Source organism: Apis cerana, linkage group LG14 (assembly GCF_029169275.1).
Source record: "Apis cerana isolate GH-2021 linkage group LG14, AcerK_1.0, whole genome shotgun sequence".
Lineage (NCBI taxonomy): Eukaryota > Metazoa > Arthropoda > Insecta > Hymenoptera > Apidae > Apis > Apis cerana.
The window spans coordinates 5,312,903-5,326,097 of NC_083865.1; the positions used below are offsets into that span (position 1 = coordinate 5,312,903).

General features: G+C 31.8%; 1 protein-coding gene across 3 annotated transcripts in view; it reads left to right on the forward strand.

Annotated features, from left to right (window-relative positions):
• Positions 1-1,767: 1,767 nt before the first annotated feature.
• Positions 1,768-13,195, forward strand: part of LOC107992927 (uncharacterized) — a 190,395-nt gene continuing 178,967 nt past the window's right edge. The window contains exons 1-3 of one of the 3 annotated variants that reach the window (XM_062084199.1): positions 1,768-1,912; positions 2,559-2,660; positions 11,701-12,220. In XM_062084199.1, the coding sequence (XP_061940183.1) occupies positions 11,983-12,220 (238 nt within the window). In that variant the 5' untranslated portion in view covers positions 1,768-1,912; positions 2,559-2,660; positions 11,701-11,982. Of the gene's footprint in view, positions 1,913-2,387; positions 2,479-2,558; positions 2,661-11,700; positions 12,221-13,195 lie in introns of those variants that run through there. The other 2 variants (XM_062084198.1, XM_062084200.1) reach the window with 2 other exon arrangements.

Consider the following 13,195-nt stretch of genomic DNA (forward strand, 5'->3'; position numbering starts at 1 on the left):
GGCGCAAATTATAAATTATGGTCGAATCATGTTTATTTTATCGTCCGGCACGATTAATTATTTCCTGACGATTAATTATTCTCAACATTTCTCGGCAATTAATTATCATTAGACATCCCTGTTTGCCGTTGTAATATTATGGAGCGCCGCCTTGCAATTTTTATCTTCGCTTGTGTTTCATACATTATTAAGTGCGTGTTCATTTCAACGATATCCTCGAGATAAATTCATCCTTATGAAAAATAAAAATAAAGTACTTCTCTGAATATCAACTATTTTACGATACACCAGTGTAGATTTGACCCAGTTTTAAAAAATTCGATGCAATACAATTTTTTATTGAACAGAATAAAATGAATTATTTTTATCAATCGAAACTGCAAGTATCGATCGACTATTAAATTGATTAATTTTCCAAGAGATTGCAGTGCGCCATTATTCGAATTTGCAACGACGTTCGTTTACGATATAGGTATGAAAATGAAAGTATCATACGGAAGGTAATATCGCTACGATGGTACAGCATTAATCGGTTAGAATTTCTGCGAGGCTCGTGCAGCAATGTATTAACAATTTAACGAGCCGACACCTGCGATAGCTATTATAACACAATTATATACAACGCTTCGCGCTGAGGTGTGTATTGCGAATTCGTGCGCCAGACTGTATCCGTACGATAGAATGCAAAGTGAATTGCTTGAGCTCATAGGTCTCGACATAAATTTTCTCGTTATTCCCTTTCTTGGCAAAGATTATCGAATATCTATATGCATAGATAGATTGTAATGGTACGTAATAATAATTCATTGGGATTTGCCATGAATACTCATAATATGAGATATAAAATTTGATGTTGGGTATCGATTTTTTTTTTTTTTTTTAGAGAACGTTATACTTTTATTGTTTTCGTGATAAAAGGAATATTTCTCGATGAAATTTTGAGGCTATACTAATATAATACGGTAATAAGTAGAATTTGTTATTATTTTTCGTGCAAATATGTTTGTCACGAATATAAATGATAAATGAAAAATCCGGGAGCGAGTTAAAATATCTCTCCACGTTGCGAATCTTCCTCGTTCGATGTGAATGTTGGATAATTAAATTTTTACTGCACGTAGCATGTAATAGGTATGCAGAAAAAAAGAACGAAGGAAATTTAAATTAAGTTTGTTAAATATTGCAGAATATTGTACAATTTATAATTTACGTATAATATATACATAATATTATTATATTGCAATGTCATACTTTCAAGACTTGTTTTAACTATTAAATAATTCATAATTTAATGCTTTTAATATATTTTGGTATAATCATTTTAACCATTTTAATGGTTTAATCAGTTTAACATTAGATTATTCAGGTATATATTAATTAAATGTAAAACAATATGAGAACGCTTTTAAATTACACAATTATTTTATAAAAGTTTATTAAGTATATTATAAAAGTTTAATTATTTGGAAACTAAAGTTTTTGTTGCGAAAACGAAGAAATTTTGTTACAAATATTATTTAATTTATTATTTTTCAAAAATTCTTTTCTCGTTATTATGATTTTCGATACATTAAAATTTATTAAATGCTTGAAAGTTCATGTTGTAATATATTAAACACAATAAATATACAGGATGTTAATAAACGTTTTAAATGTTTTGATTCATATTCCGCGGTTTAATGCGCAGTAATTTTTAGAGTGGTATTACTGCTCTCTATCGGTGGCGCGCGAAAATAATATGAAACGACATTACATCTTTCGATTGACGCCATTACGCTTCGCGCCAGATGCAATCGACGAACAGTGTACCAAGCTCTGTGATTTTTTGTGTTACCTAAGTGATTCGTGTAATTTCCATAGTCACATGTTGTTAAAAGTGCTCACACAAGATCCAATCATCGAAATATTCAAGGTATTTAATAATTCTTATCCTTTATATATCACTTGAAGTAAATATTCGTTGCGTGTATAACCACATCATGTCCAGAATGCTTTCCACGTATATACGACTTCATTTTTTCTATAAAATTATGTTTAACGCTTCAATTTTTATTAAAATAACTCATTATTGTCAAATATTTCAATTCTATAATGTTAATCAGAAATATCATAAAATTTCGTAAAAATATCGAAACGATCGAAATAATCGAAACGATCGAAGTATTCGATGTATAATTATGACACGAAATTTACGTTATATTTAACTTTTTGAACAATTACGAATGATTATAGAACGTAATTAGTCGTAAGCATCGTATATCTGAAAAAACATTCTGATTTTACACGCATTTATAGCGCGAAACTAGTTGCAAAAACTTCGTGCGAGTTCGTTTGTCTTTGCGGCGTTCGGTTAACTTCGGTGGCACGCACGCTTTAGATGGTGGCGCGCACGTTACGAAGGGCAGTTCGCCTCCGGCCGTCGTAGAGTTCGAATGTTTGGTATATTTTTCGCGAGTATCGCGAGCCTTTATTACAGCTGTGTGTTATATTTTCGTGAAAGTTTAGTGTATAAATTATTATTTTATTTACAGTGTTATTAATTATTATTTTTTTCACAGTATCATTTCAACGTGACAATTCGTGACGAATAGTGATCGAATGGTGGAGTCATCAGTACGGTCGACGTGTGTCTGGATTTTTACGAATCATTTGGAGTATAGGTATGTACAACAGATGATTAAATATTTTTAATTAGTTAGAAAAGCGAAATTATAATACAATATTGTTAAATGGTAGACTTTATTAATAATATAGTTAGAATTTAGAATTATTTTTTGTTTATTCATTATTTATATCATTGATAGTACATGTATTTCGAATTAAAGAGGTTATAGTAATTAGATTTCAAAGTTAAATAACGAAGATTTGGTTATATTTGGATTATATTTGGATATTGGTATGAATAACTTGTAAAATATGCATTGATAATAAAGTTTGTTACATTTGTTTGAGTTAATGAATTCAATATTTTTTTTCTATCAAAATTAGAAACATAATTTTTATTATTGTGATTCTAAATTTGGCAGAAACCAATATTGAATTTATTCTTTGCATCAAAATTTTTATAATATGCGTAAATGTAACACTAGCGTTGACCAAATTATTTAATAATGATGAAACGCAATATTCTTCTTCGTGATTTTCTCATGTACGATACAATAACATTTTCATTCAAAGACATAAACATAAAAACCTAAGACTATGGCAAAAACGGTGTAGATAAACATTCTAATTCTTGGAACTCGATTAGAATTGTGTTTAGTTTCTTTTTGTTTATTACTCACGTCGCAATACGAAGGTAATATTTTCCTTTTCTAAAGAAAGGATCTTTCCTTTAAGATTATATCTTTCCTTTTCATTTTCATTTTTAATAGAGTATGATTATTTAGAATTAGATTTACAATCAGAAATTAATATTAATTAATTCGCAATTATTTGTTTTTCAATATGCTTTCTTTTTCAATTTAATTCCATTTGAAATTAAATTATAAATTATATAAATTAAAACTTCGAAAATTAATAATCTTTGTATAAAGTCTTTTCTATAAAATTAATCGTTCACGAAATTTGACGGATACTTAATTATCCTATGATTAATAGAACTTACAGATCAAATTATTCATCCATAATTAATAATTCCGTTAACGTATCTATATCTTCGTTCATCTTATTCAATTCATATTTAATTCTCCGAATATTATTAATTGGGCAAGAAATTAGATATATTTTCAAACGTGATCGCCAATTTGTTAATATATTTTAAATAAAATTTTATAATTCTATCGAAAATTAATTATCGGATAACGAGGAAGTTCTGATTTCGTGAATTCTGAGATAATATTTTAAATAAATCGTAAAAATTCGTGGTAGGTGAACTATTATCTCTGTCTAGATGATTCACAGAGCGGAGAAATAAACGGCTCGATATTCCCTTGTGTATTCGCGAGTCGGGGTACGCCACATTTTCCCCACAAATTGTTTACGTCTTTTATTTCCGGAAAGTGAGCTGCGCTGTTACTGTTCACCATGATTCTGTCAGTGTGCTCGTAGAGAATTGATAAATGATAGCGTTGGAATAATTGATAACGTGATAACGTGAAAATCTTACGGGGAAATTTTAATTGAACAATTTTGGATCTTAATTCTGATTAGTTAGATAGACGAGATGTTTCGAAATTATGTTTGTTGAGAAATTTGGATCAATAAAACACGGATAAAGGGAAACGAGATAGTACATTATTTTAGTGAAAATTAATTAATTATCTTTTCTTTAGAAAATTCTTTAGAAATTTTAGTAATTAGAGAAAGAAGAAAATGTTTTTTCAAAGGATTTCTTTTGAAAAAATATTTTTATACATTATTATTGATTATTCTTCAAGCTCACTTACATTTGTGTTATAATATTTTATGTAAAATTTAAAAGCGTCTATGATCTTTTTTTTTTTTATGTTAATGAACGTTTCGATTGTCGTTGGTTGCAAAAAAATACCTAGAATATTGTGACTTGAAAAAGCTTTTGAAAACTGGGTTGCGTTTAAACCTCTTTTAGAATTCAGCGAATCGTCAGGACAAAGCTATTCGTTTCCCCTGCGTTATTTATTATAGCTTTTTCAAAAAAAAATAAAAATAAAAAAAACAGTTCGAAGCTTAAAAATTGTATTTGCGATGAAAAATATATTTACAATTCGTTTTAATTAAAAAAAAATTATCTTTATTTTTATTCATAGAATTTTTCCAAAAATTTCATTCTTTTAGTAACAAATGCCAAGATTCCAGGGAATCATAAATTGTACTAAAAATCTCATTTTTAACAATTAAAACATAATAAATATTTTTTTCAGAAGCAAATTTTCAAAAATATATTCAAAAAATTTTGATAAATGCCAATAATCTTTTAGATTAGAAATTTCGTTTATAACAATTTAATTATAAAATAGATTCAAGGTTAAAAATGAAAAAGGATTAAATTATTTCGACAAATTTTTATATTCACAAAATTTTTTTTATTCCATTAATATTGATAATATTTATCAATAGAAATTAACTTTTTATTAAAAAAATTTATTATTCATTTCCCTCGAATTCGTTTAATTAACGAATGTTTTTAATTCGTACATTTGAATCGAACGATCCTAAGCATACTTGACACGATAAGATCGACGAATTTTAATAGAAATAATCATAAGAAGTACGCATTAATTTATTTAAACCGGTATCTACGGAAATCGAGAAATTTAAAAAAAACGGGGAAACGAATAGAAGAATGCTGGTCGTTTATTCGAAATTGTTCCATGGATTTCCCGCCGCGTAGCTTAACTATCAGGAGGAGACGTGCAACTGACTCCCTTGGGAAATTACGAATTACATGTTTTTCAATTAAATATACCGAGACTTGTCCACTGGGAAATACAGAGGTTGTACGCCGAGGAGGGTGACGAAAAACCAGCCGCGAGATTCGTGTTTACTCGTTGATCGCGAATTTCGTAGTAATTTTATTAAATTTTTATTAAATTCGATATCGATATCGAAAGGGAAAGCAGTTTATTTTTAATCATGTACATTGAATTTAATATACATTTTATTAATTTCGATTTTTTGATAAAAATAATTAATTTTGTAAAATAATGGAAATTATATGGGCATTGATAGAATTACAGCTTGTTTGCAGGATTCTTCAAAATTAGAAATATTTTCTTTCGTTGTTTTCGATCTTGCGATTAATTATATTCTTAAAATAAAATTGGGATGGGGATAAAATTATTTGTGTTTAGAGCGAATAAGTGTTTTTTTCCATATTTATGCGATTTAGAAATTAATTATATTTTGTAAAATTATCGGAAATATACTTTCGTTGGTTGTTTTCGGATCTGGTAATTAATTTATACAATTTATAATATATTAATATTAGAATAGGAAGAGTATTTATTGGAATTATACGTTTTTACAATATTTTCGTGACAATGGAAATTCACTATTTACATTGTGTTTAATGCATAGGAAAATAATTGATTCAGCTTATTCTTTTTTCCTTCACGAAGATTAATCTTACATCGTAAAACGGATTACATCCATCGTAATAGGTTATTTTTAATGATAAAACGATACAAATGATTTCACGATGGGCATTACACCATGATTGATCACCGACTCTTATTGAATTTGTCCAAGGATAAATTGCCATTCCATTACTCGCGAGAGTTGTGCGAGTTGTATCGAAATCGGATAAAAATATTGCAGATCTCTCAGATTCCGATAATTTTTTAAGAAACGATAGAAAATCCATTTTAAAAATACAATTCGACCCGCTCGACTTTCACGAAAAATCAGAATTTCACGTGCGGACGAAATCGAGTAATATCTACATGTTACGAAATTCAACTAACGAGAGGGAAAATCATACATGGTGGAATGAAACGTTGAATATATATTTTCCAATTCATTTTTCCTTCTCGTCTCTCTGTATTGGCATTTTTCCAATAACGTGTTTACCTTTCGTGAATCAACAGTTTCCTTTTTTTCCCTCCCCCTCAACCGATTCCAATTACAGGATCATTTTCCCATCCGCCATTTTATATGAGTCTTTCTCAATGCTCAGCTTTAATTAATTGAAAAAAAAAGGAAAGAAAGAAAAAGTGTTGTTAGAAGTTGGAATGGTTACCCCAGAAAGGATACTCGAAAGATTTTTCTTGTTAGGAAGCAGTTTCGAGTGGTTGTTTAAGTCCGTTCCGCAAACGCTAGGCCTTCACGTTCCATTTTACTCTGCCCCCTCCCCTCTCCTTTTCTCTTTCCCTCCATTTCGCTCTTCCTTCCTTCCTTTCACGGATCGTTTCTTAAGTAGCGGGTAATTAAAAGTTCGAAGCAACCGCGATTCACGGGCGTGGAAGGATCGGCGCGAAGCTTGCGCTCGCCTTTCCCTCCCCTCGTTCAAGAGTGACGCCGAGGATAGTTCCCTCTCGTGACTTTTTCTCCGCCACCCTCTTGTTTCCCTTTTTTACCGATCGAGCTTTTTGCCGAGAAAGTTTCCATCCTGCGCCCGAGGTCGCGACAGGTTCGACGGCCCGATGAGAAAAGTTGAAAAATTCCAACCGCGGTTTCTGAGCGAATGCCTACGGTTGTCCCACAACGTTCTTTGATGTTCTCTCGCCTTCTTCGAATGCTCTTCACCCGGGACCCCGGAAAAACTGTCGTCCCGCTTTTAAAACGGGGAAAAACTTCTCCCTCGGCGGTTACCAATGAATTTCGACTGAAAGAGATGAAAGCAGCGCGGTGCATGGCGAGGGATTTAATTACTTCTTTCAAATGTGATTTCTAGGTTAGTTCGTTCCTTTTAACCTAGTGCAGGAAATGGTGGCATTATACGATTTATAATGCGATCATTTCGATTTTTTGTTTAAATATATTTAATAGTAGCGATTCTCATGATGCAAATATTAGATTGTCGTTTACCACAAACTTAACTTGGAATATTTAATTATTATATCACGGTAATTCGATGTATAATTCTCGAATATTAATGAGAATATTAATACTGAGGATATCTGATAAAATATGCGGGGAAGTTGGAATGGGTTTGAAAGAGGGTTGAAAAACGTGGCATTCTTCATTGGAGCATTGCCCTCTGGATAAGTGGGGGATGCGTTAATGGGTTTCTAGTTATGTGGAAAAACCATTAAAACGTTTTCCACCACTCGAAGAAATTAATTCCAATTGCTATTATCGCGGCTAGGTTGAAAAAGGGTGGTGCCTAGCTAGTGATCACGGTGTGCGGGAAGGGATACCATTATCGCCACCGCATTTTCTACCTCGGAGAAATCGCAAATTCTTTTTTCGTACTTGGCATTCTCGCGTACTTATGAAATAATCGAATAATGGAAAGCAATAGCGATTCCTATTCTAATGTCGTTCAATTTAGATTTTTATGAATGACATAGGAGAAATGTTAATGGTACCTAATATGGTAGATATTACGTTTTTGCTATGAAACGAGTTTATTCTTCAGGTTATGAATTACTTTTTTTAAAAATATATTATTTTTTGAGTTAGTTATATATATATATATATATATATAGATTTTATATTTTATTTCCATACATTTAATTTTTGTAGTCATTCGAAAATTTGAATACTTTTTGTAATTATTATTGTATGTAATTAATAAATTAATCATTAATTAGGTATTCAAATTTTCTGAATATTTTTCATAAAATACATCGATCATTTTTCAACACGAAATTGTTTTCGTTTGTTGAAATTCGAATTTAATAAACGCCTCGACTACATGCTCGACAAACGTGCCTCGATATTTTTATAATCGATCGTAAATATTCATTTTTACATCGGTGGAAGATAAAAATAATAAACGTTCGAACTGGAAAATGAGTACGAGAGCATGACGACACCTTTTACACCGTACACTTCTCTTTGTTCCACGGAACAGTAATTTTTACATACTTTACGCCATATTCTCGATCGATACGATCTCTACTTCCCCCATCTAAGTCTTTAATATCTTGAATCCCCGATATTATCCTTTTCATCTCGTCCATGCTTCGAGAAATAAAGATCTTTCATTGTTATCCTCTCTTTCTCATTCCTTCTCTCCCTGTGACCCAGTTAAAGGAATAAAATTGCCCCTCTAAAAGGAGCTCATTAAAATATTCTTGAATAAATCGACGTTGCCTCTTGCTAACGAAGCTTCGACGATCCTTCCAAGATTCCAAATTATAACCAAATTGTAAACAAGAAGGGAAAGAGAAACGGGAAAAGATACAAAGAAAAGTAGATTAACGATCGAAAAGTTCGACGAATCAACGATGCTGAAAAGAGGGATACAAATTACGTAGCCAAGCTACAAAAAAAAAAAAAAATAAAGGAAAATCATTGATCGATGGATCAATAGATGCTTGAAAAGGGGGATACGAATCGCAACCGAATGAATGAGAAAAAGAGAAAGAAAGAAAAAAAAAATAAAGAGAAAGTAGGCCAACGATCGAAAAGTTATGGGTCGACGGATCAATGGGTCACGGTAGGAAAAGGGAGGGGTACGAGGCAATTTGCGAGGCGCTACTTCCGAAAATCCTAGGATTTCAATGAGCGCCACAGCTGCTTAGAACGAGCGAACGATGCAAACTTCTCTACGAGCGGAAATTCGCGTGACAACAGGAAGTAGTGTCGTGGAAGGAAGGTCTATATTTACGAAGACGGAAATATATTCTCGCGGAGGTAAATTCGCCCCTTCGAAAAAGCTTCATTTCACCTTCACATCCCTCAAACGTCACCTCAGCCAGGGAAACTCCTTTATAAGCTTGCGCTTTCATCGTATTGTAAAATTAAACCGAATGCGAAATGTACGAGATAGCGAACATCAAACACTCGTGCTTAAGATCGAAACGCTATCGAAGATGGGTGAAGGGGTGGAGGGAGAGAGAAAGAGAGATTTATGGCATGATTTATCTCTGCCATATTCGATGAGGGGTGCGTTTGGAGAAAGTGGAGGAATTTCGATACTTTGCTCGTGTATTATTTGTATATATTTAGTGAGCTCGTGTAGATTGTTGTTGAGGGATAGTTTTTTTTAAGGGACATACTTTTTTTTAAATTGCTTTGAATTGTTATTAATATTGAAATAATATACAATTATTTATTATATAAATAAATATAGTTTACCAATGGAATCTGAAAATTAGTTTTTCAGAGTAAAATATAACTTTATATATGTGGTAGTAATGTGGGTTAATATATCAGGACTGGAATTATTACAGGCATTAATTAATTTGAGGAAAAAGAATTATGGCGCAAGTAATAGGTATTATTAAATGAAAAAAGTACATATGAAACTTTATTCTAGCATTCATAAAGATATAGATAGAAAATTCGATTTACGAATCGAATATAAATTTTTAAACGCTCGTTTCATTTTTCTGAAATGATTATACTGTCGTGCTCCAAAAATAATAGCAATTTAATAGAGTATTAACAAAATGGATATTTTAAAACAACATTATCTAACTTTAAAATTAATCAATTCAATATCAAAATTAATTTATCATTTGATCGTTCATAACTCGTCAAAAAATTTCATCAGTTTCTCCCGTTTTTGAACTCGGAATCAAAAAGAAAGAATTAGAATGCGAGCGTGAATAATTTCCAGATTATTTTAATTGGATCCCGTTACCGGAAAATATAAGAATCGAATGAAATCTGGCGTGCATATGTCATCCATAAAGTGGTCGGCCATGATCGTTAACGCCGCTGGCCATTTAAAACAAATTCGCGCCGTGGTTTTTCATCTCTGCTTTTTTCCCCCTTTTCGTATCTAGCCAGATCGTTGTCGGTCTGATCTGTTTCGCAGTCAACGAATTCCGTACGCGTCCGTGTTGGAACATCCGGTGTTCCGACACCAGCATCGATAAAACTAGCTCAGTGACGTTTCTGATCCGGTAAACAACTGGCTGGCACTATTCTTTGTTCAACCAAATGCCAGTTTCGAAAACGATGAACGGTGGTCCCATCAGTGCTTTGGTATCGATCAGTTTTACTTTACTTTTTTTTCTTTTCTTTTTTTCTTTCTTTCTCTCTTTTTTTTTTTCTTTTTGTAAGAGCGACTCCAATGAAATGCGGCTGTCGGATGTTAGGAAATGAATTCTAATGTTTGTTGTAGAGATATCTTTATTTGGAAAAATAATGTTCAGTTTATTTTATTATTTGAGAAAGATGTATGGTTCTAGGAATTTGATATTTTTGATATTTTAATTCAAATTTTATTTAATTGTAACTTTAGTTGTATTTACAATCCTAGATTTCAAAAGTTAATTCTTTGCCATTTTCATTCAAACTTTATTTTATTTTATTCTAATTTTGTCCATAAAGTCTTAGGATCAATCAATTTAATTTCTTTTTTATTTTGATTTTCTCTTGTTTTAAAATTTTAGAATATAGATTCTTCTAAGATCTAAACTTTTGATATTTTCATTCAATTTTTATCTTAAGTTTCTATCTTTTTGTATTTTTATTTTTATAATAAATATTACATCAAAATCTTTTCCGCTTTGTCCTTTGTGAAAGAAGATTATTTATTATTTGATCTTTTGACGAATGTTAACTTTCACATTGATAAAGTTTTCAAAACTTTCCTCCATCCAATTATTTATTCGCAATTTCGTTTGGTGGGAATCAGTGCAGGGAATTCTGAAAATTCTCATTGCGTATTAAATGGCACTTATGGGGTGGTGGCACGTGATGGTCACTGCAATTCCCAAGAGAAACAGGATAAAGTCAAACTCGACGGTACCTCGATAACTCGCTTATCGAAGTTGGATTATTCGCTTTCATCAAACGAGGACTAATCATCAATGAAATATCCCAAGTAGAAACTTGCCATGAGATTAGATAAAACATTTTGACTATTATGTGTCGATCCTTTTCGTTGATTTCCCTTTTTCTACAATCTTTAAAAATTTTATAAGGAAAAACGAGTATTGATTTGATAATTATTTTTGATATTAAAAGTTATTGGATAACATAATTTTATTAGCCAATTTCTTTCAAAAAATTTTCAATTCAATTAGAATATCGTTATCAGAAAATTATTATATATCAAAAATAAATATCAAAAACTTTGATTAACTTTGATACAAATGATCACTGTATATGGAATATATAAAAAATAATTACAATTAAATTTTTATTGTATTTTTTCAGTATGCTTAATATACCAACGGATGGAATGCTTGGAGAGCAGCATTTCTTCATCCAGCGACACACGATGATGGATACGTGAAACTTTAAGTGCGACAATGATCTCGGCAAAATAGAACAAGCGTAGTATCGATAGATTCGTGGACAATTCGTATAAGAATGTGTCGAAGTTCGGGAGAAGTTTCCAGTCGAAAAGAAAGGAGAGGATCGTTGAAATCAGCGAGGTGATTCCTTCGGGATAATAGAATGTCTTCCTGAAAAGAACGAGGAATATAATAGACGAAGATGTGCTGTTCGGCCGGCCCTGGTGGTATCAGATTGACCAGGTGTGGTGTCATATGCGGAATTGCAGCGCTTGCAGCACTGAGCACAGCGCTTTTAGGCCCTGCTTGGCTTCACACCGAAGAAAAGTTGAATATTCCTCATTTATCTCATAATTTCGCCAATGCTGTGAGTGTGCATTTCAACTTGGGTCTATTCAGGGTCTGCCCTAAGATCATGAAGCCTGCCAATCTGACAATCCGTAAGTAATTTTATCGTCGTTTCTTTTTTCTTTTTTCTTTTTTTTTTACATTATAACTTTTACAATTAGTCTTGAATCAAGAATTAATCCTGTAACGAGGATTATTCTATATTAATGATCAATTCAATTCTTAAGTTAGAAACAAGAGAGACTTACAGTTAGATTAAATTCATAGAACATCGACTAAAAATTAAAGAGGTGTGAGTAACAATTTTATTCTCACGAGGAAATTTTCACTTCATTTCCAGTGTTCCTTAAGGAACAAAGATAAGAGGAAAACTGTTAGGATTACAAGACTATCTGCATTCATTAAATTGTTATCTTCTCTACTTAGATCTTGCTAATTAAATAGTTTGACAGGATTGTATAACAACGCGATATTTTCTCGTTTTCATCCTTTCCGCGAATATTAGTTAAGTCAAAATTTTTTTATTTTCTGCATTAACTGTTCGTGAAGTTTAAGCATAAAACATCTATTCGAAACTTTTTGTTCCCCTCCCAACTTTTTGATCTCTATAATCCAGTTTTCAAATTTTTTTAAATAAAAATTAAAACAATTCAGTACCATCGTTATCGATTCATTCACGTCGCGATTTATATTTTGATAAATTTAAATTTCACCATCATTTCTGATGTAACATTATTCAAAATTTAAAATGCACTTTTGCTCGCTATAATTCGACTTTTAAGAGAAAACATATCGCAAAATTACCACCACATCTTCAGACAAATTTCGTTCAACCATTGGAGGAAAGCCAAACATTGAATCCTGACAACATTTCCAAGGGGGTGAGGGGAAGGGAATAAAACGCGACGACGTCAATCCCTAGTAAATCATCCAAGCATCCCCCCCTGTAAACTCTCCATCCGTACAGAGATGATGTCTATCAGGCATTTTCACAAAGTCAATATCCAGTCCAGAGTTAATCCCGGAGATCTCTCCCGGTTGATCTTGCAGTCTTGGAACAGAATTTC